Source organism: Raphanus sativus, chromosome 9, assembly GCF_000801105.2.
Source record: "Raphanus sativus cultivar WK10039 chromosome 9, ASM80110v3, whole genome shotgun sequence".
NCBI lineage: Eukaryota > Viridiplantae > Streptophyta > Magnoliopsida > Brassicales > Brassicaceae > Raphanus > Raphanus sativus.
In genome coordinates this window covers 17,378,381-17,390,402 of record NC_079519.1, presented here as the reverse complement: position 1 = coordinate 17,390,402, position 12,022 = coordinate 17,378,381, and the positions used below count along the sequence as shown (strand labels likewise).

Below are 12,022 nucleotides of genomic sequence, written 5' to 3'. Positions count from 1 at the left end.
CTCATTAGAGTTGTGCTCATTATCTATCTTCCATTTTCCCAAGGATTTTCTAACATCCCCCAAGCTGGCCATAATAGAGAGCTTCTGTCTGCCTCGAGCTCGTTTCCACGCCTCCTCTATCGTTCCTTCAACTCTATTCTTACCCACCATTCTTTTATCAAAACGAAAGCCACCTCTGTTTCTCTTCGTATCATTTGCCAAATCCACCATCACTGGCCTATGATATGAGCCCAACCTCTCCATAAAGGTCTGCGAAGCTTTCACAAAGGACGATCTCTATTGCTTGTTGCCGAAGCAACGATCTAGTTTACACTGGATATATTTTTGTATGTCACTCCCGCCCATGTAAAGCTATCACCAAAACCCGAGAGATCCTGCATCTCACAAACCTCTAGCATCTCCTTAAAGTCCACAAAACTCGTATCTCCTCTACGAGGCCGTCCAATCTTCTCTCCGTTGTGCATAATCTCATTGAAATCACCAACCAAACCCCAACTCTCCTTCCTGCCTGCTCCACATCTCATAATGCGCTCCCATACTCTGTTTTTCCCGTATTGACTAGGTTCGCCATAGACAAAAGTTACATAAAAGACTTGTCCTCTGTAACTAATCCAACAGTCCATGACATTCTTGTTTGCATATTTCACCACCAAACTTACTTCACTCTTCCACATCAAAGCCAACCCTCCAGCTAAACCAATCGGATCCACTACTGCGACTCTATCATACCCTAGCACTACCTTTAAATCCACCACCATATCTTTTTGTTGTTTCGTTTCCATCAAGAACACTACCTCAGGAAAATAGATTTACGTATTTCCTTGAGGCGGGGAATTGTAGAGTCTTGAGACCGTCCCAAACCTCGACAATTCCAACTCAGAATCCGCATTATTGATCGGGGAGTCCCCCATTTGGGACCACCTCTGATTTTGACCTCCTCGCTACTCTCATAAACTCCTCTGCCACATACTCAGCTCTTCTCTTTGATGGAGGCTTCCCCTCATCTTCTTCTATACCTTTCCTTCTCCCATCCTCACTATCAAGGTCAGATACTCTTGCTTTGAACTTTCTCATCCTCTTTGGAGGTCTGAATCTCTTCCCGCTCCTAAGGTTCGAAGTCCCGGAAGATTTAGCAGCTGAGCTACCAGCGCTAAAACCCGTTGAACATTCAAAGAACTCAAGAGGGGAGTCAGTCATCGTCACTCTACCTCCAGCCGGAGATGAAACAGAGCTACGCAGATCCTGTAGAGTATTATAATCTCTTATGTCCTTCTCCTTGCGCAAGATCAGCTGATTCTCCACCTTCTTCAGTGAATAATCAAACGCCAGTCCTTTGTCCTTATCCACCTCGCTAGTCACCGTAGGTGGAGCCTCCAGCCTCAAGAAATCCCTCTGACCTATCGGGTCATTTGCCAACTACAATACAGACTTCTTCATACGTTCCTCCCTTACTCTTTTCTCACCACCTTCCGGCGCAGGTAAGTACTCACGCATGTTTTGTAGAACCTCTGGATTGATTTTATGTCTTCCAGTTACCATATCCAGGCCCACCTGTTCATCACTTAGAACCCCGAAGAGAGGGTCATCTTGATGGAGCTTCATCTCATCAATCTGTTTCTCCAACATTACCTTCTGACGTCGTACCACTGCTTGATCTTTCCTCTCTTGTATCAGGATCAGGCATTTATCCTTGTCATGAGTGAGGCGTTGACAATGGTAGCACCGCTTCTGCAGTCTCACGAAGTCATATCTTATTGTCACGGAGCCCCCACCTGGTAAATTGAAGACCTTAGTCTTCCGAACCGGTCTCGCCACATCAAAGAAAATGCGGACTCTGACATAGTCATTACTCTGAGCCTTGCTTGGTTCGTAAGCAACAATATCAACCTTCCCCAAGTTATCAGCAAACGCTTCTATGGCTTCCTTTGTGTAATGATTCACAGGAATATTCCGAAGCTGAACCCAGACGAGTAGATGCTTCAGGTAATCCTCGGGAGGTTTCTCCACCCATCGATCAATAATGATACTCCATTCGTTAAAGGTCCATACACGCTTCCGCATGACCTCTTCCAAGTCATGTTCATATTTGAAAGTAAATTGGAACATGGAGGGAGACAGAGCCACCCCACGAACTCGATCATACACTTGCCACTTCCTAGGCATATCCAATATGAGATCCTTCATTCTCTGCTTCTCAGGATTCAAGGTTCTCCCAATAATACTCAACTTATTACTCTCCACTGCACTGAATTGCGGCAGGTCAGGGAGGTCCACTGGCACATCTTCTTCCTCCAGAGACATCTTCTCGAAGACTTTGTTAAGGTTCATGATTCAGACGCAAATCACACGAGAAAAGTCACAACAGCCTCTCTTTCGTCAAGAACACTAAGGCGGCGGATATGAAGCCCTAGCAAAACTCAATGAAAAACATTAAAAGAGCTAAGATTTTTACCCAAAATAAGGAGATTTTCTGTTTGTGAAGTCACAAAAAGAGGAAAAATCTCAATAAGAGCCCTATTTTCCTTATTATGAGGACGAGCCTCCTTAAGAAAAGAGAGAGAAAAATCGCCCAAAAAAGGGAGTCATATAATGTTTTTTTTTCTCAGAGATATTTCCTATTTGTATTCTTTTTTAATAGATTAGATATAAAAAAATTGCTAAAAGAAATAAAAACTGTAAATGAAAGTAAGTGAGAGAACATGAGTCCCACCCATATCATATACTTCCTATGAAAATAAAGGAATACGAAGTTACGGTTAAACATTATTCTAGATACAATGATATTTTAGATTCAGTTATATTTTTATTTGAACACAACCTTGCATCAATTGATCATGTTGGTGTTTTAATAGAATAGATGAATGTTTCCAATTTTATTTTACATAATAAATATATTTTATTAAAAATTTTTTATCATATATAATTTTTTAATTTTTAATTAATTATTCTTATTATTTTAGAATTGATAATATATCTATTTACAATTTTTTGTAAAAATTTAAAGCCCTCAGGTGCGGAAAAAACACATGTTTAAAAGTATAGATACTTGAAAGATTATATCATATTATCCAGACTGATTATGATTTTGAAAGGATATATGATTGTTTATTGTCCATGGTATAATTATTGTGTGTTTTATTTTTAGTCCATTACTTTTTGTAGATTTTATATTTTTTTTTACTATGTATATAGTTAAACTTTTAAAAAATATTAAGAAATTTACCATGATTTTTATTATTAATCAAAATTAATTTACTTATTATTAGGTGTATATATATATATATTGATCAAAAATAATATATATCTTCATTAAAAATATATTATATGCTATTATTTCGGATCATGTCACATGCATCGAATTACTTTTTAAATATACACATCATCAACAATTCATTGTTTAGAAAACATACAAAAAGAAAGATTGTGGCGAAAGAGGTTTTTCATGCTTCACAAGTTACAAAGTCTGAGAGTAACTCTAATGTACGTACATAAGTAATTAACAAAAGAAATTAACTTTGTGAATGAGAGAGAAGGGGAAACTAAAAATGGCAAGATACATCCTTTGTTGAACAAAACATGCATGACCCTTAGAAACGGTTCCATCTCATGTGTGAGCTGTTCTAGAGGACCTTCCTTCAGTTCAAACTGATCAATCAATTGTACCAAAATAGAGTTGATCAGTAATGAAGATAAACACAGTTAGGCTTGTTTGTCTATCAAGCTGACATTAGTTTAAATCACAAACTGTTTCTACTGTAGTGCTTCCAGTCCTTGAAAAGTTAGAATCTCCATAATCCTTAATTAAATCCTGCAATGATAACCATAAGAAGCATTTGAAAACAGTTACAACAAAGATACGGGAAAGCCAAGAGAGAGATGGATACAGTTTAAGCACTTCACTGTTCTTTTCACCAAAGCAAGATAGGACAAAATGATACCTGTTGGGATTCGAGACTACGTCAGAGACTACCTCAGAGACTACGTCAGCGAATACTTCAGGAACTTCGTCAGTCAAGATTTGGTGATGGAAATCAAACAAGATCGCATAACTTAAACCAAGACAAGGATGTCATATTAGGAAAAGGAAATATCACTTTATTGAAGGTGATAGGTTCCTGGAAATATTACTTCTCATGGAATTATGGAAGTTGCAAGTATTTTGGAATATTTCCTAATAGGTTTATGGAAAGGGGCGAATGCCCTAATCCAACTAGGTTAATGTAATAAACTCCTACTATATAGGAGGAGCTCGTGTGCACTCTTCTCTCTAAGTCTTTGTAACGATCTGTGCAAGAAAGACCTAGCTTGGTTGTAAGCTTTGGTTGTGAGAGAGAGAGAGGTACTATATCTTGTACTTGAGATTATAGTGATTTTGCCTCATTGCCAGGCCCCAGGGACGTAACCACATTTAGGTGAACCCTGGGATATCAAATTCTTGTGTCTATCTTCTATAATTCCGTGTTCTTCTTCTGTTCTCCATAGATCTACAAACTCATACTTTCTAACGTACTATGACAAGTGCATCAGAGAGTGCTTCAGCGAGTTTGTGTGGTGAGTTTTCCCAACAAAGTGGTATCAGAGCCTTAGGTGGTGTTCTCAATGTCTACTAAAGTAAGGATTGAGGTGGAGCGGTTCGATGGGAAGGGAGACTTCTCGTTGTGGAAGAAGAGGATGCTTGCGCATCTGTCTGTCCTTGGTCTAAAGGATGTATTAGAAGAGTCCGAGTCACCTTCTGTCTCAGCTAGGAAGAAGGATGAAGACGAGGATGTTTACAAAGAGCGGTTAGAGAAAGAGGAAGCTGAAAGGCTTGAAAGATCAGAGAAGGCGATGAATCTGATCATTCTCAATGTTGGGGATCATGTGTTAAGGAAGATCGAGTTGTGTACTACATCTGCTTCTACATGGTCTACACTGGAGAGGTTATATCTCTCAAAGACTCTACGGAATAGAATTCACTTGCAGCACAAGTTCTATACCTTCAAGATGGTTGATACTCGGAGTATGGATGAGAATATCGATGACTTCTTGAAGATTGTCTCTCACCTGTCAAGCGTGAATGTAACTGTGTCAGAGGAGGTACAAGCGATTCTGCTCCTGAATTTGCTTCCTTCACGGTTCAACTCTCTCAAGGAAACGCTTAAGTACGGCAAGGATACATTGTCGTTGGAAGAGGTGACAAGTGCAGCAAGGTCTAAAGATCAGGATCTGAAATCCTCTACGGCTTCACATGATATTGGTGAAGGTCACTATGCTAGAGGAAGGACTGAGAAGAAGGATCCTGTGAGGAATGGTAAGGGCAAGTCTAGATCGATCTCAGGGTCTAGGATAACTTGCTGGTTCTGCAAGAAGCAGGGACACACCAAAAGGGAGTGTTATGCATACAAGAAGAAGTATGGTAGAGATGAGAAGAAGGTGAGGCAGCGGTTGTGATAGATCCTGATTCAGACGATGATGCACTTTCGGTAGGAGATAAGTGGCATCATCATAAGTGGGTGATTAATTCTGGATGTTCCTACCATATGACGTGTAGGAGGGATTGGTTTCACATGTTTCAAGAGCTGACTTCAGGACAAGTTCTTCTTGGTAATGATTGCGCGGTTGGAGTGCAAGGGATTGGTACAATCAACATCAAAGCTTATGGAGGTTCGGTTAAGACACTCACGAATGTCAGATATATTCCGGAATTAAGAAGGAACTTGATATCCACGGGAACCTTGGATTTATTGGGCTTTGAGCATAGTGGTGGACATGGGAAGACTAGGTTTTACAAGCATGGTAAGCTAGCACTTCAGGGTACCTTGTCCGGGTCATTGTACCTGTTAGATGGTGAGACTGTGTCAGGTGTCAGGTGAAGTAAACAGCAGTGTCAAGAAGAAACTATCTAAAGATGAGACAGTCTTGTGGCATAGACGTCTTGGACACATGAGCATGAAGAATCTACAGATTCTTGCCCAGAAAGGGGTGATCGATAAGAGGAGGATTGGTGATTTGGAATTCTGTGAGAGCTGTGTGATGGGGAAGCAGAAGAGAGTAAGCTTCAGCATCGGGAAACATGATACAGGTGAAGCTCTCAAGTATGTACATGCTGATCTATGGGGATCTCCAAGTGTGACACCAAGTCTGTCAGGGAAGCAATACTTCCTGTCTATTATCGATGATTATACAAGGAAGGTGTGAATATATTTCTTAGCTACTAAAGGAGAAGCCTTTAGTAAATTCTGTGAATGGAAGAAGCTGGTCGAGAATCAAGTCAAGAAGAAGGTGTGTTGTCTTAGAACAGACAATGAACTTGAATTCTGCAACACAGAGTTTGACAGCTTCTGTAAGCAACATGGAATCAAGAGACATATGACTTGTGCATATACACCACAGCAGAACGGTGTAGCTGAACGTATGAACAGGACTCTGATGGAAAAGGTGAGATGTTTTCTGGTTGAGTCGGGTCTAGAGGAAAAATTCTGGGCTGAAGCAGTATCTACGTCAGCATATGTGACAAACAGGAGTCCATCTTCTGCCATAGATGGGAACATTCCGGAGGAACTTTGGTTGGGCAAGAAGCCCGGTTATCTGCACCTGAGAAGATTTGGATCAGTGGTTTACGTCCATGCAGATCAAGGAAAGCTCAAGGCCAGAGCTAAAAAGGGAATCTTCATAAGTTATCCAGTGGGTGTGAAAGGATACAAGGTTTGGCTTCTTGATGAGGAGAAGTGTGTTATAAGCAGGAATGTGGTATTTACAGAAGATAAAGTCTACAAGGATTTGGATGTCTGCAAGAAGAAAGCAGATGTCACAGAGGAGCTAAGAAATCAGACGGTGCTGGAAAATACAGCAGGATCTGTGTCAGGACCGGAAGTTGATACTTCAGGTGGAGCTGTTGAAGAAACAGTTGAGTCAGCTGGTGACGTAGGTGACAAACAAGGTGAAAGTCTTGAAGGATATCAGCTAGCAAGAGATAGAGTTCGGAGAAGAATAGTGCCACCTGCACGGTACTCCGACTCAGATGATGTAGCAGCGTTTGCACTATATGTAGCTGATGATGTATGTGCTGAAGAACCTCAAGACTATCATGGAGCGATGAACAGCGAAGAGCGAAAGCAGTGGGCTGAAGCATGTGGTGAAGAGATGACTTCACTGGATAAGAACCAAACCTGGAAGCTTGTGAGAAGGCCTAGTAAGCGTAAGGTGATAGGCTGGAAGTGGGTCTTTAAGTTGAAGTCTGGTATACCTGGTGTTGAGAAGCCTAGATTCAAGGCTCGGTTAGTTGCTAAGGGATACTCTCAGAGGGAGGGTATTGATTATCAAGATGTGTTTTCACCCGTCGTGAAGCATGTATCCATAAGGTTCTTGTTGTCAATTACAGTGAATCAGGATTTGGAGCTTGAGCAACTTGATGTAAAGACTGCGTTTCTTCATGGTACACTTGAAGAAGAGATTTACATGGAGCAACCAGAGGGATTTCAGGTTAAAGGGAAAGAGGATCACGTCTGTCTACTTCAGAAGGCTCTTTATGGACTAAAGCAGGCACCAAGACAATGGAACAAGTGTTTTGATCAGTTTGTGGTTAGTCACGGTTTTGTAAAGAGTGAATATGATCACTGTGTTTACATCAAGGAGGTAACCAAAGGTACATACATCTATTTATTACTATACGTGGATGATATGTTGGTTGCATCAAAGGATATGGCAGAGATCAGGAAAGAGAAGCAGCTGCTGAGCAGCAGATTTGAGATGAAGGACTTGGGTCCAGCAAGACGGATTTTGGGAATGGATATTGAGAGAGATCGTGCAAAGGGAATTCTAACACTGTCTCAATCTGGTTATATCAGGAAGATTCTCAAGGTATTCGACATGGATGAGTCAAAGAGTGTATCAACACCTGTTGGTGCACATTTCAAATTGTCAGCTGTAGTAGATGATGAAGCAGAGATATGTATGGATGATATTCCATATGCTAATGCTATCGGAGGCATAATGTATGCTATGATAGGCACGAGGTGTGATCTGGCGTATGCATTGGGGTTGGTTAGCAGGTTTATGAGTAAGCCTGGGATGGTTCATTGGACTGCGGTTAAGTGGGTATTAAGGTACCTGAAGGGAACAGAAGATCTGAAACTGTGCTTCAGGAAGAATGAGGCGTTTAATGTTGAAGGTTTCTGTGATTCTGATTTTGCTTCGGATCTGGATAAGAGGAGGTCGATCTCAGGTTATTTTTTTCAAGGCTGGTGGGAATACAATCAGCTGGAGATCAAGTCTACAAAGTGTAGTGGCATTGTCGACGACTGAAGCAGAGTATATGGCGCTTGTTGAAGCAATCAAGGAAGGAATTTGGTTAAGGGGCTTAGCGGAGGAGCTTGGATTCAAGCAAGACACGGTGGTGATATCGTGTGACTCTCAAAGTGCATTGTGTCTAGCCAAGAACAATGTGTATCATGAGAGGACTAAGCACATCAGCAGAAAGATGCACTTCATCAGGGATATCATCGCTCAAGGTGATGTAAGTGTGAAGAAGATATGTACTTCTTGGAATCCTGCAGATATATTAACCAAGGTTGTTCCGGTTAAGAAGTTTGAGGAAACGGTAGACTTCCTTGGTATGTCCGAACACTAAGGAGCATTCGGCATCGCCTGGCAAAGCACGAGTTTGCTTAACCTAAGTAGTGGATCATGTTTGATGTCATCAAGGTGGAGTTTGTTGGGATTCGAGACTACGTCAGAGACTACCTCAGAGACTACGTCAGCGAATACTTCAGGAACTTTGTCAGTCAAGATTTGGTGATGGAAATCAAACAAGATCGCATAACTTAAGCCAAGACAAGGATGTCATATTAGGAAAAGGAAATATCACTTTATTGAAGGTGATAGGTTCCTGGAAATATTACTTCTCATGGAGTTATGGAAGTTGCAAGTATTTTGGAATATTTCCTAATAGGTTTATGGAAAGGGGCGAATGCCCTAATCCAACTAGGTTAATGTAATAAACTCCTACTATATAAGAGGAGCTCGTGTGCACTCTTCTCTCTAAGTCTTTGTAACGATCTGTGCAAGAAAGACCTAGCTTGGTTGTAAGCTTTGGTTGTGAGAGAGAGAGAGGTACTATATCTTGTACTTGAGATTATAGTGATTTTGCCTCATTGCCAGGCCCCAGGGACGTAACCACATTTAGGTGAACCCTGGGATATCAAATTCTTGTGTCTATCTTCTATAATTCCGTGTTCTTCTTCTGTTCTCCATAGATCTACAAACTCATACTTTCTAACGTACTACGACAAGTGTATCAGAGAGTGCTTCAGCGAGTTTGTGTGGTGAGTTTTCCCAACAATACCTTTCAACCTCTTCCTTTGGTATATCCATATAAGCAGTTTAACATCACCATGAAGCAGCTGACATAACATTCAACATATGTAAAATTGCATCTGGCGAGAAGAGACAAAATAATATAAAACAACTATTTTAAGAAACAGAGTACACAACCTTGGAGGCTTACAAGGCGGCAGGACAAATTTCATCATAAGCAGAACGGCAAAAAGCAACCAGCATCACTTTATTTGAGCCGAGGAATAACCTAAACCAACAAGAACCAAGCTACAAACCAAAGACTGAATGTGGCATGTTTTCTAGGTTTCAGACGGATGAAGTTAAAAGTGAGAGCAGACAAAGGTGGAGCTACAACGGCTGGTCTTCAAATCACCGAGTAGCATACTGGAGTTTTCCATTTTAGAGATTTTTCAGACACTTCAGTTGTAGAACAGAACATTTTGAATACTTATTTGGTTGTTAACTCTTTCACTTCAGTAAGGGTAGTGTCAAAATAGAATTTGGTAGCTGGTGTGGAATTCAGATAGAGGTTCCCTGCAGAAATTATAATGATTCAAACTTCAGTGTGTAAAATTTAAAATATATAGAAGGTAATCTGATAATCATAACTATCAGACTGGTTTTCCTTCACGGTCGACTTTCACAATCAAACCAGCAACCAGATGAACCCGTGATTCATGAAATCCTGCAGATTTAGAAATAAGAGGTATATGAGGCCGAGTTAGACAACCATTTATAGAAGAGAAACAACAGATCAGTGGTGATAGAAGAAATATCTTGTTACCTTTTCATCTAGATTAACTCTGACGGCAAAGACTATAATTGAGATGAAGGCATTAATGGTCGAGAAAGTTAAGATGGGGAGATGTAGAGTTAGTAGAAGATTCATTGCTCCATGGAAACTGAAAAGGCTATTTCTGTTTCTCAGAGGAGACTAAACCGATTTGAACCCTAATCTACATCGAAGATGGAGGTAACGAACAGAACATGCTTGACATCGAAGAGGACGATGTTGGAACAAAAGGGGCACCCCAATAGTACTGTAGAAAGTAAATCGAGAGACACAACAAAACAAGCAACCACTATGCTTTATTAGAATCTCTTTAAATAATCTATTACAAGATCTGCTTAATTCAGCTTTTACACGTCTAGTGTTAACACCCTAACACACGCTACTGAAAGATTCCTAAGCTACACCGCTTATATATCTTCTCCGTCAAGTATTTCAGTCACTGCTTCAGCACAACTCGGAACACTTCCAAGAGCTTCTCTCTCTCTATAAACTCAGCCTCTGTGTCTCTATCTTCATACAGACGACTCCATAGCTAGTTTATATCATTCTCCACGTTCCCAAAACCTAATTTCCAAGGCAACATGAATATGGACATCTTCCATAACAATAAGTGCAACTTTCTTTTTCTTGGAATGCATTTATTCCTCTTCCTTTTAAGTCATAAACTTGCTTCTCAAGTTTATTCCTCTTTCCATATCTCCAAGATACTCTCTTGCTCTCCAAGTCTGTTGACTCCAGCTCAGCATCTTGACTCCACATGGTCTTCATCACTCAACAAGACGTCTCCTTTAAGAACTACGTCAGCGACTACTTCAGAGTTGACATTTTACATCAACAATCTCCCCCTTTTAGCTTTGTGTGCCAATCAAGCACAATACCGTTCTGGTTCAACAACCATGTTTCCCACCTGGAAGCTTCCATGCTAATTGTGTTTTTCTCCCCCACGAGATGTGCACCACACCATACTTTTCTCCCCCATGAGATAAGCACAATCTACATCAGGACGTCGTCCACCATACTCTTCTCCCCCACGAGATATGCACTCCTTGTATCAGAACGTCACCATTCTCCCCCTGCTTGATTGCATACTAAGCTAAAACACAGATGCTTAAATGTCAAGCCTTATAGACAAACTCCCCCAGAGTCTATGCTTCAATCTTCCACTTCTCGGAAGTACTTCACCAAGTACGTTAGCACCTAACGCACACCAGTGACACCAAGAGCACGTTATCTTCAACGCACCACACGCTCACCACGAGCTCCACACGATGGCTAACTCCACCACACAGAACGTCAACTCCAATGCCATAAAACTAAGTCCACATCGGACTCCATTATGAACTACTTCAAACACTGCTTCGACACCAAGCAGTAACACACACTAAGGAAACCTCTCTCTTTATTCTACGAGGTCTATCTTTCTCATAAGGCACGTATCTTCTTTCCTTTTCCAAGCTCAGGCAATCAACACACGTACTCTAATATAACTCCAGCTTCATGTAACATGTTACGTACTACCTCCTGTAGTACTCCGCGAACTAATACTTATCTCCCCCTTTTTGACTATGTATGTGAACTCATCACCTCTAGATAGAAAACCACGTCTTCATTCTCACCCTATGAGTCACATCATGGTCAAAAACTAATATGAAGATTTATAACCTCCAAAGTAAGGAGGAAATCTCATTCCACCATCTCCATAGTGATCAAATCTCCTTGACCACTTATTCCTGAGCCCAAATCCTCCATGATTAGCCCTTTGAACAGACTTGAAACACTCACGTCGAATATGTCCTTGAACTCCACAAGAATAACATATAGGACCATGTCTCCTCATACCATAAGCTTGCACCGTTTGGTTCTTCTCCCTCAATAACTTGTAACACCTTGGCCTAATGTGCCCAATAACACCAC

The 12,022-nt window shown here is 40.9% G+C and overlaps 1 protein-coding gene and 1 long non-coding RNA gene across 2 annotated transcripts; both read right to left on the bottom strand.

Annotated features, from left to right (window-relative positions):
* Positions 1-888: 888 nt before the first annotated feature.
* Positions 889-2,301, bottom strand: LOC108824821 (uncharacterized). Its single transcript, XM_056994841.1, has 2 exons — positions 1,440-2,301; positions 889-1,397 (listed from the first exon to the last, which is right to left on the bottom strand). The coding sequence occupies exons 1-2, from the start codon at positions 2,299-2,301 to the stop codon at positions 889-891; spliced, it is 1,371 nt and encodes a 456-aa protein (XP_056850821.1).
* Positions 2,302-9,435: 7,134 nt separating this feature from the next.
* LOC130499907 (uncharacterized) lies at positions 9,436-10,312 on the bottom strand. Its single transcript, XR_008938770.1, has 3 exons — positions 10,100-10,312; positions 9,764-10,000; positions 9,436-9,562 (listed from the first exon to the last, which is right to left on the bottom strand). It is a non-coding gene; the product is annotated as an uncharacterized LOC130499907 (long non-coding RNA).
* Positions 10,313-12,022: the final 1,710 nt, after the last annotated feature.

Coding starts and splice junctions, on each gene's coding strand:
- LOC108824821 (XM_056994841.1), bottom strand. CDS start 2,301: ATGTCTCTGGAGGAAGAAGATGTGCCAGTGGACCTCCCTGACCTGCCG. Junction 1,398..1,439: donor GAAAAGAGTAAGGGAGGAAC/GTATGAAGAAGT, acceptor ATGACCCGATAG/GTCAGAGGGATTTCTTGAGG.